This window comes from Leucoraja erinacea, chromosome 1 (genome assembly GCF_028641065.1).
Source record: "Leucoraja erinacea ecotype New England chromosome 1, Leri_hhj_1, whole genome shotgun sequence".
NCBI classification, from domain to species: domain Eukaryota; kingdom Metazoa; phylum Chordata; class Chondrichthyes; order Rajiformes; family Rajidae; genus Leucoraja; species Leucoraja erinaceus.
Window position 1 is genome coordinate 35,391,319 of NC_073377.1, and position 20,466 is coordinate 35,411,784.

At 41.9% G+C, this 20,466-nt stretch overlaps 1 protein-coding gene across 2 annotated transcripts in view; it reads left to right on the forward strand.

Moving 5' to 3' along the window:
• mtmr12 (myotubularin related protein 12) overlaps nucleotides 1-20,466 on the forward strand; it is a 77,051-nt gene that overhangs the window by 39,343 nt on the left and 17,242 nt on the right. For both annotated transcript variants that reach the window (XM_055632748.1, XM_055632758.1), the window contains exons 7-11: nucleotides 4,130-4,268; nucleotides 6,150-6,225; nucleotides 10,286-10,392; nucleotides 13,250-13,380; nucleotides 18,041-18,119. In XM_055632748.1, the coding sequence (XP_055488723.1) occupies nucleotides 4,130-4,268; nucleotides 6,150-6,225; nucleotides 10,286-10,392; nucleotides 13,250-13,380; nucleotides 18,041-18,119 (532 nt within the window). The remainder of the gene's footprint in view (nucleotides 1-4,129; nucleotides 4,269-6,149; nucleotides 6,226-10,285; nucleotides 10,393-13,249; nucleotides 13,381-18,040; nucleotides 18,120-20,466) is intronic.

The following is a 20,466-nucleotide window of genomic DNA, read 5'->3' on the forward strand; positions in this document are numbered from 1 at the left end:
CTTTATATTTTGAGTGTCATCCTGAGATTTGAACAGTATTCACCTTGGTTGTATGGGTCCAATTTTATATTGTTGTCACTGTATGTTATATCACAGGCTTTGGTAATATATCCACTCAAATTGTTTTCTCTTGCAATATGACCTGGGTAAGTAATGGATAGCTCCTGGGTGTTCACTGTCCTTGCTTAACATTTATTTCTCATACCTCTTGCTCTGTTTAATGTAATTTAAACTATAACAGGGGTGCCTTTGTGCATTCTAATGAAACGGTAAAGGAAATAAGATCTTTGCAGCATGCATACCAAGAAAACATCAGTTTCTTTAAATTGAGTTTTATAGTAACTATTTTCAGTTAGTTTTACTGGCTTTTTGCCTGTTTTGAGAATGACCGAATTATTATTCCTGAGTGGAATATAAACACCAGTATTAAAAGATTTATATTGATCAAAGTCTGTGAGGGTGAATAATCTTGGCAATAATAACACCCATGTCAGAATGTTCTTCAATGACTACAGCTCCGCCTTCAACCCCATAATACTGAATAATATAACTACTAAACTCCCGACACCTTGGCCTTTGGACGTCCTTCTGCAGCTGGCCTCTGGGCCTCCAGACCAGAAGATCTCCATCAGTGAGAATTGGTCATATTTTCTCCACCTTGGCCCCCAACATTGGTGCTTCTCAAGGTGGTATGGTCAGTCCCCTGCTCTACTCCTTATACACCCATGACCATGTGGCCTAGTATAATGCCAACTTGATCATTAGAACCGCATCACGCTGGATGTAGACAATGTTTTGATGCCTGAACAGGCTGGATTCCGCCAGGGAAAGTCAATAACAGGACAACTGCTGAGCCTCACTCAGCACATTGAAGATGGCTTTGAGTGGAAGCTGATCACGGGTGCAGTATTTGTAGACTTGTCTGCAGCATATGACACTGTAAACCACCGTACCATGAAAGCCAAACACTCCAGGCCTCTCATCTTGTCCAGTTCATCATGACAATGATGGAGAACTGCCGCTTCTTCGTATGCCTGAATGGTCAGAACAGACTTTGGAGACGCCAAAAGAATGGTCTACCACAGGGCAGTGTCCTTGCCCCAACGTTGTTCAATGTATACACCAATGACCAACCCATCACCCCGAAAACGAGGTTGTTTCTGTATGCTGATGACTTATGCATCGCCACACAATCCTCCGACTTCAGCCAGATTGAGACCGTACTAGAGGCTGCTCTGCAGAATATGACGACATACTACCAACAGAACACCCTGCGCCCAAACCCACCAAAAACCTCCGGAACCAGGATGCGAAACGTCAACTGCAGGTGCGATGGAATGATGTCCTGTTGGAACACTGCAAAGCCCCAAAGAACCCAGGTGTGGTCCTCGATCGCACGTAATCATATCGCCAACATGTTGAGAAAACAAAGGCAAAGGTCAACACCCGGAACAATGTCACTGAAAAATTGGCAAACAGCTCATTTGGAAGTGACCCAACAACAATCCGCACTGCAGCCCTGGTGCTCTGTTTCTCAGTGGCAGAATATACAAGCCCCGTCTGGAGCCGCTCCAAACAGGCACGCAAGGTGGACTCTGCATTGAACACTGCCTGCAGGTGAACCACAGGATGCCTGACGTCGACAAAGGTTGAACATCTAATGAGCTGGCTGGCATCGATGAACCATCTCGAAGACGTGATCAGGCAACTGCAGTAGAACGCTTCAATGCGGACACAGACCCCCGCCATCTCTTGCACAATCAGCAACATGCCAAGAAACGCCTGAAGAGTTGGAACAACTTCATGGAACTAGAGCCAACCGTACCAGGCACCAAAACCAAACAACAGATGGCACCAAGAAACCACCTGCCTTGTACTACCTGGAAAGCCCTAAGCCGCCTCCGTACTGGAGTAGGACGTTGCGGACTCAATCTGAAGAAGTGGGGCCTCTTGAACTCTGACAGGTGCAACTGTGGAAAGGAACAGACAATGGCCCACCTACTGACTTGCGGCGGAGAAACTATCTCCACAGAGGCACAGATGTGGCACTGGCTGTGGCAAAGTGATGGCAGAACGACGTCTGACACAGCGAATGAATCATTAAATTGATACCAGCCTAATTAACTTAGAGACTCAAGCCCCGTCCCACTTACGTGTCCTTGGCACGCTAATTACGCGACCTCGTGGTCGCGTTGAGGCTCGACGGTCCCGCGCGATGTCATGCGCCCGCACAGCCATCTGGAGCGCATGACGTCGATTGAAGATGGACGCGAAATGCTGGAGTAACTCAGCGGGACCGGCAGCGTCTCTGGAGAGAAGCAATGGGTGATGTTTCATGTCGAGACTCTTATTCAGCGTGAAAGAAGGGTCTTGACCCGAAACGTCACCCATTGCTTCTCTCCAGAGATGCTGCTGGTCCTGCTGAGTTACTCCTGCATTTTGTGTCTATCTTCAATTTTCTTGGCCTTGCTCTGGGAGTAGGAGTGGGGGCAGACTGGATCCGCAACGGCCGTGAGCCCCAGGCCGAGCTTGGCAATCGTTTGCCTGCTTCAGCTGCTGTTGGAGGTGAGACGTTGCGTCACGCCAGGGTCTTGGGCCTGTCTCACTTTGGCCGTCAGGTACGCGACAGGCCGTTGGCGCGGGAAGATTTGGTTAGCTACAAAATTTCAGAGCTTCTCCGCGCTTCTCAGTGGGACCGGCCCCGCGCGGCCATATGATGACGACGAGGTCGCGTGATTTGCGTGCCAAGGACACATAAGTGGGACAGGCCCTTGAGGGTGGGAGAGAGACTGGGAACTTTGCATCATGATGTGAGAACAACAACCTAGCCTTTAATGTCTACAAGATGGAAGAGTTGGCTGTTGATCCAAGGAAGCAGGGGAGATGAATACAACCCCATCCTCATCAATGTAGCTGCTGGAGAGGTGGTCATCAGCTTCAAGTTCCCAGGCATCCATATCGCCAGCTACCTAACCTGATTCCATCACACTGGTGTGGCGATTAAGAAAGCACATTGGCATAATTACTTGGGCTCCTGAGAAAATCTGGCATGTCAACAAGGACTCTGTAACGTCTACAGATGTACTGCAGTAAGTATTCCGAGGAGATGTATCTCGGGCTGCTCTTGACCACCTGAACCTGCAGACAGTGGTGAATGCAAATCAGTCTCTTACAGACTTATCACTTCCAGCCATCCACTCTATCCTAGTGGTGTGTTGCATCAGGAAGGCAGGAAATACCATTGAGAATGCCTGTCACCCTGGGCATTCTGTTCTTTCTTCAACCTTCAGGGAAAAGATACAAGATAGTCCAGATATCCAGACTTAAGATCTGCTTTTTCCCTATTGCTATCAAACTCTTGAACCACTCGAGTCTTTCATATCCCCCTCCGGGAGATGCTGACACATACTCTCACTCTTACTGTAACTCCACCTCATTCAGTTGCTCTGTTATTGCACCTTAGTATTTTTTGCACTATATCTTTGCACATGATGTTGTATTTATTAAGTTTAACATTGACTTGTATTCTTTGAGCTTTGTGTGGTCATGGATTTTCATTGTACCCACATGTATGTCAATAAACTAACCTGAATCCGAATCACAAGGCCATCTTTACACAAGAGAAACAACGTACAATAAGTAATCCTGACTTTAAATTTTGCTATTCAAAAAGCAGAAATGCATGCAAGATGACAGATAAGTGCTTTTGGTGAACTGTTACTTAAAGTAGGTCATTCTGCTATTTAATAACACAATTGCATATGGCCCCTTTTATATTAAACTTTCCTGTTTTTGCAGTTAGTTTTATAGTTCTGTAATTTTTTTTGCACAATTCTTTACCTATTAACACATCATTTCTTTCACCCAGTTGAAGGATTCTAAACCCAAAATATCGATTTTCCACTTCCCTCCCCAAAATGCTACCTGATCTGCTGAGTTCCTCCAGCAACTTATTTTGCTCCAGTTTCCAGCATCTGTGGTCTGTTGTGTCTTTGATCTAGTTTAGGTTTGAATTTCGATGTAATTGTAAGATTTTGATTTAATATAGTAATTGAAAATTATTCCAATGTACGTGATGAATGACTGGTGTTTTGCAAACGTATAAAATATTATTTACCTTTTCTCCAAGTTGGTCCTGGAGCTGAACGCGAACCTTCAACGTTAATGTTTGAAACCAAAGTTGATTGGAAAGTAGAACTGGAGCGCACAGGGGGTCTATTGAGCAACAGAATAATTTCCATTAATGAAAATTACCGCCTCGACCCTCGGTGAGTGTTCAGCTCTTGGATTTTGTACTTTGTGCCAAGTAATTTCTTTTAGTTAGGAATGCAATAAGGATTTCTTTTTACTTTCCCAAGTAAAACTAAACAAAAATCCTTTGTATTAAAAATCCCACCTTAAAGGAGACACTACATGTTCACGGTAAGAGAATATAGAGCAAAATAACGTGAGTAAATATGCTACATATGCATCTTTCATGGCATTTGAAAAAAAATGCTGGTTGAACAGCAGTGATTTTTAGGTTTTATGTATTTTGTATTCAGAAATACCATAGTTAACTTATACACCGCAAAGTTCCAAAAAGAGCTGAGATAAATTGCCGTGAGACGTTAATGTTGGCCAATATAAGGAGGGCTCCTTTGAGCTCCGGGATAATTGGGAAGTTTATTCCCGATGTTGGGGAAGTCCAGAACTAGGGGTCACAGTTTAAGGATAAGAGGGAAGTCTTTTAGGACTGAGATGAGAAAATCATTTTGTACACACAGAGTGGTGAATCTGTGGAATTCTCTGCCACAGAAGGTAGTTGAGGCCAGTTCATTGGCTATATTTAAGAGGGAGTTAGATGTGGCCCTTGTGGCTAAAGGGATCAGGGAGTATGGAGAGAAGGCGGGAATGGGATACTGAGTTGGATGATCAGCCATGATCATATTGAATGGCGGTGCAGGCTCGAAGGTCCGAATGGCCTACTCCTGCACCTATTTTCTATGTCTCCAAAGAGTGCATTGGAATGGTTTGAGTTTGGAATAAAGTGTAGTTTCAAACTGGTTCTTTGTAGAAATTCCGCAGTGCTGCATAACCTAATGGGACTGAAATAATGAAATTATTAAAAATTCGAACCGATATGGAACAGGAGGTGCTTGACGAAGTGATGCACTTTATCCAACCATTATGCTGAGTTGCCATGTGTGGCAATTCATGCCGTTCGCATGCCATCACAAATGTTGCTTCTCCACTTTGAGTGGTTGTGGGTACCTGGATTCTCAGGAGTAAGAGAGGATGTAGCATATTTTTCCTGAGTACTTTGTGAAACCTTTCACCGTTTCCTCATTTTACTTCGTAATCCCTTCCTGTGATAGAGCTTGGATAAAAGTGTCTATTTTATGAGTATGATTGAGCATGTGAACAATATGGCCTGTCCAACACTGGGTACAAATAGGGTTCAATGCTGAGGGCGTTGGTCTGAGGACCTTGTTTGTTTCTGCCAATGTACTTGGACCAAAGTGGAACAATTCATATCCCTCCACCAACAATATTGTTTGATCACTTATTTCATTAGTTATTGAAAAAATTGTAAATTGTCTTTTGTTTCCTTGCATTAGAGCAATGACTGCATGTCAAAAGTGATTTATGCATTTGGTGACCCCAAATTTCACTGTACCAATTGGTACAAGTGACAATAAATGTCTCTTGAATCTTGAAACTGCCTTGGGTCAAGAATGGGTCGGTACTTTTCAGCGCCGCCGTTTCGGCGCCTCCGTTTATAATATCTGTATTCGTCAAAACCCTAACCCTGACCCCGACCCTAACCCTAACGCCCCAAAACCCTAACCCTAACACCCCTGAAACGGCGGCGCTGAATTCCATTCCGCAAGAAAGATGTTGCGAAAGTGCTTGTTTGTAATTTCTGCTCCTCTTAAAAATGTTCAGTCAGATGAGAATCAACTTCTGAAAATCTAAACTATATGTGGTAGACACTCATCTGATTTGAATTTAGAACGGGAAGATTTCATAGTGTGAAGGGAGGCAGCTTTAACTTGGCAAACCTTCCAACTTGATGAACAGAGTTTCATCGGTGAAATGCAACAAGTTTGTCATTCAATTGCTACTTTTTATATTTTCAAAAATATGCTTGGATTCTTTTGTTATAGACTTCCACAGTTCTTTGCTGTTCCTTCGTCTGTTACTGATGATGATATCAAGAAACACAAAGGAAGAGGAATACCCGTAAGTTTGGGTTTTAAAAAAAACTCTTGCTCCTTTCCCTGTTCTTAATGAGAGTAGTACATTATCTTTCATGCCCAAACTATTCGGTAAATGCTTGATTGTTACTTTTTCCCTAAACCCTTTTTAATGTTTTGCTTTGTTAGAACCTTTTTTTTTTGTTGAATTTACAATGATCTGCAGTGTTACAACAAAAATGTGCTGCAAATTAAAGATTTGTGTGGTTGCTTGAAAAACTTGAGTCTATTGGTATTGATGGTGAAATAAACAATTAACACTAGCATTGGCCTTCAGAGGGATAATTTCAATCCTTATTTTCAAATAACTCCACAATATGCAAAGAGTTGTATAATTTGCAGCCATAAAAATCACCCTCTTGTTCATCCTTCAAATAACTCACTGGTTAAGTCACATTTTTGGTGTTCTCAGCCTCAAGTTCTTGATTTATATTTTGTATCATTCTTTCCTTCCCTGTTTTATTTTCTCAAGACCTTTAATGTATTATTGTTATTAGATTGCATTATTTTTATTATTGTTTAAAAAGTGTCATGAAACTATTTGCTGCAGTAAAGGTGCTGTTATAAATAAGTTGTGGTTTTGATGATGGCAGTGGCCTGAAGCTTGTTTCAGTGATCAAACTGCTGCCCATTGCTTTCATCTCATCCCACTGAATAAGTATGTCATGTCCTTCTATGAATAGAAATGGGTTACACTCAGCTGTATGTAACAGTTCTAATTTTATAACATGACAGCAATGAAGTGCTGCTCCTTAATATATCAAATCATACAGCACGGAAACGGATCCCTTGAACCAACTTGTCCATACAAACCCAGGTGCCCATCTCAGCTGGTACCATTTTCCCCATATTTGTTCTACATCCCTTCCAAAACTGTCCTATCTATGTACTTGTTCAAATGTATTTTAAATGTTGTTATTATGCCTGTCTCAACCACTTTCTCTAACAGTTCAATTCATATTTATTCCACCCTCTGTTGGGGAAGTAAAGGTTTTGCTTAAGTCCCAAATACATCTTTCCCCTCACTTCAAATGCATGACTTCTTGTTCTTGATTTCCTCAACCCAATTAACATGTGACAATTAGTTGGCATACATGCCCAAGAAAATCAATATTTCTCATGCCTTTCCAATGTTTATCAATTGTGCTATTGAGATAATCAATAATGGCTAATTGTGGACATTCAGCGTGGCTGTGTGCCAGGCAGGGCATGTATTATGTACTTCATTGAGTTTTTGAGGAGGTGACAATAATAATTTGAAGGTCGGGTAGTGGATGTTGTCAACATAGATTTTGTTCAGCATTTGACAAGATCATGCTCATGGTCATGGCTGATCCAGAAGTTTAAGATGGATGGGATCCACGGTAACGTGGTCGTTTGAATTCAGAACTGCCTTGCTCGTAAAGGGCAGGGTTGTGGTGGAAGGGTGTTATTCTGACTGGAGGTCGGTGATCCAATATACTTTATCCACTGACTCCAGTGCACCCAAGATGCCCCCATATACAGTGGCTTGCAAAAGTATTCATACCCCTTGAACATTTCCACATTTTGTCATGTTACAACCACAAACGTAAATGTATTTTATCGGGATTTTATGTGATAGACCAACACAAAGTGGCACATAATTGTGAAGTGGAAGGTTTTCAAATTTTTTTACAAATAAAAAAACTGAAAAGTGTGGTGTGCAAAAGTATTCAGCCCTCTTTACTCTGATACCCCTAAATAAAATCCAGTGCAACCAATTGCCTTCAGAAGTCACGTAATTAATAAATATAGTCCACTTGTGTGTAATCTAATCTCAGTATAACTACAGCTGTTCTGTGAAGGCCTCAGAGGTTAGAGAACATTAGTGAACAAACAGCATCATGAAGCCCAAGGAACACACCAGACAGGTCAGGGATAAAGTTGTGGAGAAGTCTAAAGTGGGGTTAGGTTATAAAAAAATATCCCAAGCTTTGAACATCTCACTGTTCAATCCATCATCCGAAAATGAAAAGAGTATTGCACAACTGCAAACTTACCAAGGCATGGCCGTCCACCTAAACTGACAGGCCGGGCAAGGAGAGCATTGATCAGAGAAGCAGCCGAGAGGCCCATGGTAACTCTGGAGGAGCTGCAGAGATCCACAGCTCAGGTGGGAGAATCTGTCCACAGGACAACTATTAGTCGTGCACTTCACAAATCGGGCCTTTATGGAAGAGTGGCAAGAAGAAAGCCATTGTTGAAAAAAAGCCATAAGAGGTCCCGTTTGCAGTTTGCCACAAGCCATGTGGGGGACACAGCAAACATGTGGAGGAAGGTTCTCTGGTCAGATGAGACCAAAATTGAAGTTTTTGGCCTAAATGCAAAACGCTATGTGTGGCGGAAAACTAACACTGCACATCACCCTGAACACACCGTCCCCACTGTGAAACATGGTGGTGGCAGCATCATGCTGTGGGGATGCTTTTCTTCAGCAGGGACAGGGAAGCTAGTCAGAGTTGATGGGAAAATGGATGGTGCCAAATACAGGGCAATCTTGGAAGAAAACCTGTTAGTCTCCAAAAGACTTGAGACTGGGGCAGAGGTTCACCTTCCAGCAGGACAATGACCCTAAACATACAGCCAGAGCAACAATGGAATGGTTTAGATCAAAGCATAATCATGTGTTAGAATGGCCCAGTCAAAGTCCAGATCTAAATCCAATTGAGAATCGCTGGCAAGACTTGAAAATTGCTGTTCACAGACGCTCTCCATTCAATCTGGGTTTGGATGGAGAGCGTCTTGGATAGTTTGAGCTATTTTGCAAAGAAAAATGGGCAAAAATTTCAGTCTCTAGATGTGCAAAGCTGGTAGAGACATACCCCAAAAGACTTGCAGCTGTAATTGCAGCGAAAGGTGGTTCTACAAAGTATTGACTCAGGGGGGCTGAATACTTTTGCACGCCACACTTTTCAGTTTTTTATTTGTAAAAAAATTTGAAAACCACGTATCATTTTCCTTCCACTTCACAATTATGCACCACTTTGTGTTGGTCTATCACATAAAATCCCAATAAAATACATTTACGTTTCTGGTTGTACGTGACAAAATGTGGAAAAGGTCAAGGGGTATGAAAGCTTTTGCAAGCCACTGTATAACAAACAGGGTCCCCAGCCTAGATCCCTGGAGTTCCACAGGAATCTATGCTGGGGCTCTGTTTGTTATATATGCGGGCATCTCGGGTACACTGGAGTCAGTGGATGAAGTGCATTGGATAAAGTACATTGCAAGAGACCTAAGTACTAAAAGAGTTTATGAAATTATAGGCATTTTAATGATCAGATAAGTAAATCGGGTAAATTGAAAAGACTGGGAATAATGGGATGAACTCCAAAAGATTTCAACTGGTGGTGTTGCACAATGTTTAATTATTGATGCAATCCCAAAAGAGAAATGGGATGATGGGATGGAAAGCTACAATCAAAGTTTGCAAATGCATCTTTATGTAAAATTTGCTTAAAGATGATGCAAGTGGACTAATTGCAAGCATTTAAATTATCAAGAATAATCAATTACAAGTGTTAACAATGCAGATTATTTGGCAAAACAGATTTAAGTGCTGGCAAACAAGGGGCATTTTGCAGGGGTTTTAAATATTGACTAACCAGGAACAATGACAGTGCAAAATAAGGTGGAAATTCATGCATGTAACATTAAAGGGCCAGAGTCATAAATGATAATATTCTCAAAATTATGAGATACTGTCCTTTGTGTCCTAAGGAATAAGGTTTTGAAATTATGTTGGAACTTCACACAGTGCTGCTTTAAAAATCAGAACAGTTTGGGGGCCACATCCTTGGAAACATTTACCTGGAATCGCAAACAGCTACAGTATATTTCTGTGGTGAATATTCTGTATGCGTGCACACTAGGTACAAAGATATCTGACTTCCACTCAAACTTCCAGGTGTGTGTGGAGCAGGTTGCCTTTAAAAAAAAAAATTAAAAAAAAATTGTCTTGCAACATTGCTTTTCTTAAAAATAAATGGTGTATTTAAAAATATATTTCTCTTGTATCACTGCAGCTTTGGTGCTGGTCTCACGCGAGTGGGTGTGCATTGCTGAAGATGACAACTCTGCCTGAAACAGCTGATGACAGTACTTTACAAACAGACAGAGGTTGGACAGACAGGTTGGTTGTCAGTTTTCTTTGTTGCATTAAGAATGTCCACATGAAGCTGAGCTTCAAATTGGAATGTGTGGCTTTGACAGCCCCCCCCCCTCTATTCAAGGCAATGCGCATTGTTTGATATGATTTACAGAATAATTTTCATAACATTCTAGTGACATTGGTCTGAACAAAATAAACTAAATTCTGATAAACCAAACAATTTGGAGCTTATTATATACAATATCATGTTTTGTCAATGTAAAATTGACATTTAAATGTTTTGCTAATCTGTCGGAGAAAAGGTCTAGTACCATAGTACCTTGCAACCTTTTTTTGTTAACTGCTATTACTAGTGGTCATTCATCTCTATAACGTGTGTGGGTGTGTGTGTGTGTGATTTACATGTAAAAGGGAAGTTAGTATTCCAAACACCTCCTTACCACCAAATGCCCCCACATCCCCTCCACCTTCCTTAAAACCAATGTCCTTTCAAAGTCACTAGTATTACCTGCTAGTGCTGATTCTTGATTGCTTTTGAGTCGGATTGTTGTTCTTGCGACATGTGGATTTTGAGCTGATTTTTCCATCAATGTGCAAAGTAGTATTTTTGTCCGGTGCACTGTAGTTGATTCAGACATGATGGTCTGAGAAATGGTGTTCACTTGCAAGTACTGTTCCTTCATGACCTTGCTTCTTAGTTTGAATGTTTATTTCATGCAGTTCATGCATTAGCTAGAGTGTATAGGTAATAGATGTTGAATCCAATACCTTGGGTAATCAAATAATTTGGATCTTGAATTAAACAACAGGCTAATTCTATCCGAGACAAGAGATACTTTTTCTACAGTACCTGGTCTTGGATAATTTTATTCAAGTGATGTAGTAATATCTAACCAACTTAAAAGTAAACAATTAAATTGCTTTTGACTTGAGTCATTTGAATGTACAAATAATTTGTTAGCTTGTAACATTACCCACTCATTATTGCTTCTCACTCCTCTACTTTACTTTGATTGATTGCATTAATATGGCTAGCAACAAGTTGGTAATGATATAGGATACTGATGGACAGAATCTTGAGAATATAGTATTACATTTGAGTGGCTTTATTGTGAAGCTAGCATGGACTGCCTTGAGAGAAGATGTGAATAGCATTATAGTTAAGTATATATCTATTTCAGGCCGGTCTACTTTGTAATGCTTAGTTGCTACATAATGTTACATGGACTAAAATAATTTGGATAGATAAGGGCATTTGTGATAGTGGAGAACTTAACATGAAGCGAAGATAAGTTCACTTGGCCTTTAATTATTGAGGCCTTGTCTGTTACTGCCACATGCTGTGCTCTGTGTGGATGAGAATTGATGCCTTTGGAACCTCCACCTCCCGTTATTTACTTGATTAAATATGCTACATATAGTTGAGAATGTTGAACTGCTATGATATCTGAAATCTGATTATAATAGCTGGCATAATTTTTAATTTGGTACATAGTCCTGCTGTTTGTGTATTTTTGTCCTGGGTATTTCTTGTGTTCTTGACTTTTTTCCTCCTCTATATTGGTAATTTGTTTTGATTGATCAATTTAATTTATTGGGCTGAGGTTATACATTACGATCAAGTAGGATTTTGCTGATGGTTTACCTTATCTAGATATCAAACCTGCTAAATCTGCTCTTAACAGGCCCACTGGGTCCAGTGGCAGTCACTGTTAAAATGGTGCCGATGTATAGATCAGATTGAAACTTCACTGCGATAATCTAAAAACCACTCCTACCATTGAGTCTATTCAGACATTTCTCCATCTGAGATGTGTCTAATTGGTTGCATAAATGTTGTTCTGCTTGACACCTACAGGACCACTTCTGCAGCTGTCTTGCTGACATGATTGGAGCCACTATTTGTGCTTGGCACAAATGTTCCCTGAATTCCTACCCCCAATCCCTCCCCACCCCTTCCTCCTTGTCTCTGAGGAAAGAATTATGTTGCTTTGCTTGTTGATCAATATGAAGTACTGATTTATAGATTGTGGGAAAGTCTGGATTGTGTGAGATGTAGAGCGAAGAAATTTCACCCTTCCCACTTTAGCTACACAAAAGGAAAATCCTATACAATGTTTAAATACAAATCAACCAAATGGAGCATGTCCTAGAATTACCACTTTCCTCAAAAAAATCACCTCTAGATGAATGAGAGGTGTGTTTACAATTTAATATGTGCTGCTTAATGATTTTCTTTTTATTAATAAGTAGACCATGTGGGACCCATTGGGGCCCCTTTCTCCCAACGCAATAATCCACCACTCACCCGTTCCCCCAACGCAACACGTTTCCATCACTCACCCGTTGCCCCAACGTAACCAGTTCCCCCAACGCAATATTGCACCACTCACCCATAGCCCCCAACTGTGTAGGGGCTGCTCATTTTCGCCTTATTCACACTCCCTCATTTTAAACTTTTTAAAAAATTCAATATTACTGTGACTTAAAGAAAAATGCATTTGCACCTGCTAGAGCTTGGAGGGCTAGAATCCCATTGTGATGTCATTGGCAGCATATGTAAATGAAATCCCATTGTGACTGGATGACTGTGAGATACCATTGTGACATCACTGGAAGCTGCCAGAAAAATCTCAAAGCAGTGATAGTTAATCTTAAAGTTGTTTTTTTTAAAAACTTTAATCATAAATAACTTGTGAAATATAGCATAAAATCTGAAGGGAACCTGATTATGGCGTGGACGGGAAAAATGTGAGTAAGATTCTGTAAAATATTCAGCATTACCGCGTAGCGTTTTGGAGAAGATACAAATACACACGCGCACCATGAGAGCTTTATAAGTATATGGATTGGAATGTTCCTTTTCTCTGATTTGTAGGGTGCTTCATGTTCTCGGAGAAACACATCCCTCGAATCACATGGTCAGGACTGAGGTCCTTTCAACCACTCTTCCAACTCTGCAGGAAATACAGGCTTCTTACAACAGATTTAAACAACTCTTTTTGATGGGTAATTTTTGTACATTATATAGAAACAATAGAAATGGGTTTAGATGGATTCAGCTCTATGGTTTTAAAATGTGATACTAAATGTTATAAAATGTTGCACTTGTATTTTCTTGAGTGCTCCTGGAGAACATGGATGGGGAACATTTTGGATCAGCTGAGTTTCTCCAGCACTTTTGTCTACCTTCGATTTTCCAGCATCTGCAGTTCCTTCTTGAACATTTTGGATCGGGACATTTCTTCAGACTGATAATTTTTTTTTGAGCATTGGATTTGGATTTCATTCCCCATTGCGTCATAATTTCTATTTCAGGGATTGATTCAGTGGTATGGGTATAATATATTCAGGATATGCTATTTGTTCTACTGGGTAAAATGTAATTGTATTGTCAGTGTACAGTGTATATATTTGGTTGTATATAATTTGCACTACAAAACGTTATTAGTATTGGGGCACGTTTTGATTTATTGTAGAAATTAAATGTATTCCGCCTAATGTCAGCAAGTCCTATTCTCTCCCAATGTGTAGAAATTGTTTCTTAAGAAAAGATTTTATGGACGAATGCTTAAAATGTTAGTTTAGAAATTCAGCATGGAAATGAGCCCACCGAGTCCACGCTGACCACTGATCATCTGTTAGCACCAATTCTATGTAACCTCAGCCACTGGCCTACACACGGGACAAGTTACAGAGGCTAATTAACCAACAAACCCACAAGGTCAGCTGTGATGGGAGCGTAATTGGGCTAGTCTGCCATTCTATCGTGTCTCCTGCCTAATTCCATTCTCCTGCCTTCTGAGAACAGAGCGGTTCAGGAGATCCTTCATCCCTGCAGCCATTAGATTTTATAATAAGGGCAGTAGGGGGATGCGTTTTTGCATTTTTTGCATTGCATCTTTTTTTTAAATTGTTAATCATAGGTCTTTTAAAGTATTTATTGCTCTCAGGTATTGTCCACATTATATTTTATGTATTTTCTGTCTGCGTTAGTTTTGAATATGTAGGTTTGTTGGTTGGGGACTTCTGGACATCTGAATTTCCCTGAGGGGATCAATAAAGTATTTATTATTATTCTCCCCATAATTCCTGATACCCGTACTAATCAAGAATCTATCTCTGCCTTGAAAATATCCATTGACATTTCTGTCGCAGCCTTCTATGGCAAAGAATTCCACAGATTCATCACCCTCCGACTAAAGACATTTCTTCTCATCTCCTTCCTAAAGGAATGTCCTTTAATTCTGAGGCTATGACCTCTAGTCGCAGACTCTCCCACTAATGGAAACATCCTCTCCACATCCACTCTATTTAAGTCTTTCACTATTAGGTAAGTTTCGGTGAGGTTTCCCCTCATCCTTCGAAACTCCAGCGAGTTCAGGGCCCAGCGCTGTCAAATGCTCATCATATGCCAGCATAAGACCTGTTCACATATCTTTGGGATGTAGAAGAAAACTGGAGGAAATTCACAAGGTCACATGAAGAACATGCAAACTTCACAGAGGCAGCATCCGAGGGTCGGGATTGAACCGGGTGTCTGATGCTGTGAGGCAGTAGCTCATAGCAGCTGCACCAGTGCTGCCCATTGCTTGAAGTTCATTTTCTATTTAAGTAAGCCCAGGTCTTCAATAATAGGTGCATAGTGTCAGGGCCGGCCTTAGAAGGTGCGGGGCCCAATTGAGAATTTTTATAGTTGAAATATAAATAAATAATTATAAATGAGTCACGTGTCGTGAGTAACATGACAATTCGGGGGAGAGTTCCTTTCACAGCGTGTGGGGAGTCTAGCCTGGGGTAAAGTTGCGAGGAGGGAATGAGCGTTGAGAAGGAGGGGGTCGGGTTCATGCCAGTAACACTCACTCACTGCTGCGGGCGCCACCGCATTGTGGCCGCTTCCCATCAGCTGCTAGCAATGAGGGATAGACTTGGCTATACCTCAGTACAGCAACATCGTTCTTGATGCTGTACTGAGGGATAACAAAGTCTATCGTTCTTGGCTAACAACCTAACCTTCGGCCTCCAAGATGCGGGTACCTTTTTCTATCAATGTTACAACATTTTGAGATTTAAAAAATCAAGTCTGCAATTTTATCTAACTCGGAAATTGAAGATAGACAAAATCTGGAGTAGCTCAGCAGGACAGGCAGCGCAGCGACTCTGGAGAGAAGACCCTTCTTCAGACTGAACTGAACTCTCGTCGGTGAGAGTACTTGTGATTGTCTGAAGAAGGGTCTCGACCAGAAACGCAACCCTCTCCCCAGAGCCCCTGCCCGTCCCGCTGAGCCACCACAGACAGGGAGTTGAAGGTAGACACAGGGGGGTCCACCTTCAACTTCAGAGCCAAACAAAAAACACAGAGTACTGGAGAAACTCAGCGGGCAAAGCAGCACCCGCGCAGGGAACATATCACTTATCAGGAGCTGCCACGGGCCAGGAACCCTTTCCCCCCCCCCCCCCCCCCCCCCAACAGAAAGGAACTGCAGATGCAGCCATCACCGCAAAACGTCGAAGAAAGAACTGTAGATTCGAAGGTAGATAAAAATGCTGGAGAAACTCAGTGGGTGTAAGGCAACATCTATGGAGTGAAGGAAATAGCAGGGTCTGAAGAAGGGTTTCGATCCGAAACGTTGCATATTTCCTTCGCTACATAGATGCTGCCTCGCCTTCTAAGTTTCTCCAGCATTTTTGTCTACTGCAAAATGTCAATGATTCCGGGAATGCCGAGAGAGCAAGAGAGAGAGGTGGGGAACGAGAGAGAGAGAGAGAGAGAGAGAGGGAGGGAGAGAGCGAAAGACAGAGACACAACGTGGGTCGGTAGGTAAATTGAATGACTAACCTACTGCAGACCAAGAAGAAGTTCTCACTCATGAGCAAATTTGCTCATGATGGTGCTCATGGTGAGTTTTAAGAAATTCAATGTGTCATTAATACATCAATCTACATTCCTCAGTAAAATGTAATTATGTTTTGAAGAAGTGTTAATGACGTCGCGTGAATTGTATTCAAAGGAACGCAGCGTCATTAATACTTCTTCTAAAACACAATTACATATTTACTGAGGAATGCGGATCCATGCATTGATGACGCATTTGGATTAACACAAGTGCTACAGTCGTTAACACATCGTCTGTGTCTGATAGCCTTACAGCGCCTGTATTCCATGTACAAAACTATGTAAGTTTTGTAAAAAAATCCGTATGGCAAATGTGTTTTTTTTCATCTTTATTTAACAAAGCAAATTTGTATTTCCATATGAAATACGGAAAATTAATGCGGGGCCCAATTTGGAAAAATCGGTCCAATCGGCCTAGGGCCGGCCCTGCTTAGTGTTATTCGACAATGTTTTCTTTATTTACAAATGGAAAGATTCAAACTGGCTCTGTATTTGGTATGTAGACAAAAATGCTGGAGAAACTCAGCGGGCAGCATCTATGGAGCGAAGGAAAAGGTGATGTTTCGGGTTGAGACCCTTCTTCAGACTGATGTGGGGGAGGGGGGGGTTGAGAAGACGAAAGCAACAGGCGGAGACAGTGGGCTGTGGGAGAGCTGGGAAGGGGAGGGGAAGGAAGGAGAAAGCAAGGACTACCTGAAATTGGAGAAGTCAATGTTCATACCGCTGGAGTGTAAACTACCCAAGCGAAATATGAGGTTCTGCTCCTACAATTTGCAGTGGGACTCACTCTGGCCATGGAGGAGGCCCAGGACAGAAAGGTTGGATGCGGAAAGGGAGGGGTAGTTGAAGTGCTGAGCCACCGGGAGATCGGGTTTGTTAATGCGAACTGTGCGGAGGTGTTGGGCGAAGCGATCGCCAAGCCTGCGCTTGGTCTTATCGATGTAGAGCAGCTGACACCAGAGCAGCGGATGCAATAGATGAGGTTGGAGGAGACGCAGGTGAACCTCTGCCTCACCTGGAAAGACTGCTTGGGTCCTTGCATGGAGTCGAGGGGGGAGGTAAAACGACAAGTGTAGCATTTCCTGCAGATGCAAGGGAAAGTACCAGGGGTGGGGGTGGTTTGGGTGGGAAAGGACGAATTGACCAGGGAGTTACGGAGGGAGCGGTCTCTGCGGAAAGCCGAAAGAGGAGGAGATGGGAAGATGTGGCCAGTGGTGGGATCCCGTTGGAGGTGGCGAAAATGTCGGAGGATTATTTGTTGTATGTGACGGCTGATAGGGTGGAAGGTGAGGACAAGGGGGGGGGGGGGGGGGGGGCTCTGTCCTTGTTACGAGTGGGAGGATGGGGAGTGAGAGCAGAGTTACGGGATATAGAAGAGACCCCGGTGAGAGGTCATTTATGTATTTGGTATAGTTATTTTGTAAAAATTAGACCTTTTGCCAATATACCCACAGAAAGTAGACATAAATGCTGGAGAAGCTCAGCGGGTGAGGCATGCTTCCTCCTGCCACCAGTCCCCCACACCTGCACATCAGTCTGAAGAAGGGTCTCAACCCGAAACGTCACCTATTCCTTCGCTCCTTAGATGCTGCCTCACCCGCTGAGTTTCTCTGGCATTTTTGTCTACCTTCAGTTTTTCCAGCATCTGCAGTTCTTTCTTAAACAATATATCCATAGATGTCTTTTGTCTTTAGCACATTTGGAAGATATGTAATATTATTTGCGACAAATTTTGGTCCAGTCTGATCTGTTTATATTATTGTTCTTGTCCAGATAATGCTGCTGATTTCTGGGAATCTGACATTAAGTGGCTGTCTACAATAGAGAATGCAAATTGGTTGGAAATTATCAGGTTGGTTTCCATTTTCTGAATGACTTGTTAAATTGACAATTAGATGTTGGTTGTTTCTTGGGTGAATATGCTCAAATGCACATTTAAAAAACTGCAGAATTGAGGCAAGTCCTTTATTCTGCTGTGGGGGGATGTTTCTTGTTGATTTCTTTAGTGTACTGTTATGCGTCTTTTTTTCTTTTTCCTTTTTATTTTGTATGGGTTTATTGACATTTAATCTATTCAATTAGTTTAATCAATCTCTGTAAAGCACTTTGGTTCAAAGTGATTTTGTTTAAAAGTGCCATATAAATAAATATTATTATTATTTATTACTGTTTTTTAAAGAAAACTTGCATCTGGAGTCTTAGTCATACAGCACGGAAACAAGCCCTTCGGCCCAACTAATCAATGCTAATTAAGGTGCCCATCTAAGCTAGTCCTATTTGCCTGTGCATGACCTATATATTCTTCTAAATCTTTCCTATCCATGTAGCTGTCCAAGTGACTTTTTAAATGTGTTATTGTATATTGTATGGAGGGTTATGGTATGAGTGCAGGCAGGTGGGACTAAGGGGAAAAAAATTTGTTCGGCACGGACTTGTAGGGCCGAGATGGCCTGTTTCCGTGCTGTAATTGTTATATGGTTATATGCCTCCCCTATTTCTTCTGGCAGCTTGTTCATTATACTCACCCACCCTCTGAGTGAAAAAGATGCCCCTCGGGTTCATATTAAATCTAGTCCCTCTCACCTTAAACACATGTCCTCTTGTTTTTGGTTCCCCTACTTGGGTAAAATACTGTGCATTCACCCTATCGATTCGTCTCATGATTATATACACCTCCAAAAGATCACCTGCCTCCTGCACTCCAAGGAATAAAGTCCAAGCCTGACCAACCTCTCTTTGTAGCTTAGCCGCTCAAGTCCTGGTAATATACTCAGAAATCTTCTTTGCACTCTTTCCAGCATAATGACCTCATTCCAATAGGAGGGTGACCAAAACTGAACACAATACTCCAAATGCAGCCTCACCAAGTACTTGTCCGACTGTAATATAACATCCCACCTTCTTTACTCTACCCTGGCAGAAGGCCAATGTACCAATGTTTTAATATTTATGAATTGATCTTCATTGCTTCCTTCTAAAATAACTTTGTTCTGTGATAATGCAGTTCTGGATGTATTACAATCATTTGAAATATTGGGTCACATGATACTTTTGTATAATATCTTGTATAAAATATGTGTGTATAAAATCATGACAGGAAAAGATCGGGAAGATGCACAGTCTCTTGCCTAGAGTAGGTGAATCGAGGACCCGAGGACATAGGTTTAAGGTGAATGGGAAAAGATTTAATATGAATCTGAGGGGTAACTTGTTCACGCAAAGGGTGGTGGGTGTATGGAACAAGCTGCAGAGGAGGCAGTTGAGGCAGGAACTATCCCAACATTTAAGAAACAGTTCGACAGGTACATGGATAGGACGGGTTTGGAGGAATTTGTACCAAACGTGGGCAGGTAGGACTAGCTGGAACATGTTGGCCGTTGTGGACAAGTTTGGTCGAAGGGCCTGTTTCCACGCTGAATCACTCTATGACTTGACTAGGATTACAATGCTTAATATGTGGAATCAGTGATTTTTTTTTTTTGTAGACCTTGTTGTGTTCGATAAATCACTGGATTCAGTTAACAATTTTGATTCATTCAGTAATTTATTACACTACTAAATAAGGCACATACACTCCCGTATCCTCGAATATCCCCGAACGCACTCGCAAACCCCCGACTACACAGCAGAGCACGCTGCTGGATGTTTCTACATACACTCACGTAAACCCGTACACACTCACAAACTCATCAGAGCCCGCCACAGGATGTTTCATTCACGATCGCCTGGCACCGTTCACAACACGGTCCAAGGCTGAGGTTCTCACCCCAACACCAATCTTTATGGCATTTCTTATCGGAGCAGACCGTGCCACTGCCCCTTCCCCGAACCAATCTTAAGCCCCCCTATCTGCAACGTTCCTGGGCTACTAGCGGCAGGGGGCGTGGGTTGTTCACCCAACTGTTGTGTTGTGTTTGCCAACGTTACGCCTTTCCCATAGAATGGCCTTGAAGACTGTGTTCCCAGGCAATGATCATGGGTGCAAGGAGATAACACGTCTGGAACTTGTTTTCGAGAGGCTATAGAATGTAGGGCTGCTAACTTAGCTGATAACTCCATTCCACATTTTAGCTGAAATTGTCAGTTTAACCATTACACTATAAAATGCTGGTATACACAATTAATAAACATGTGGGTCACATGGCCGTAAAATAAAAGGTTGACATTTAACTTTTTAAAGGTACCAGTATGCCATACTG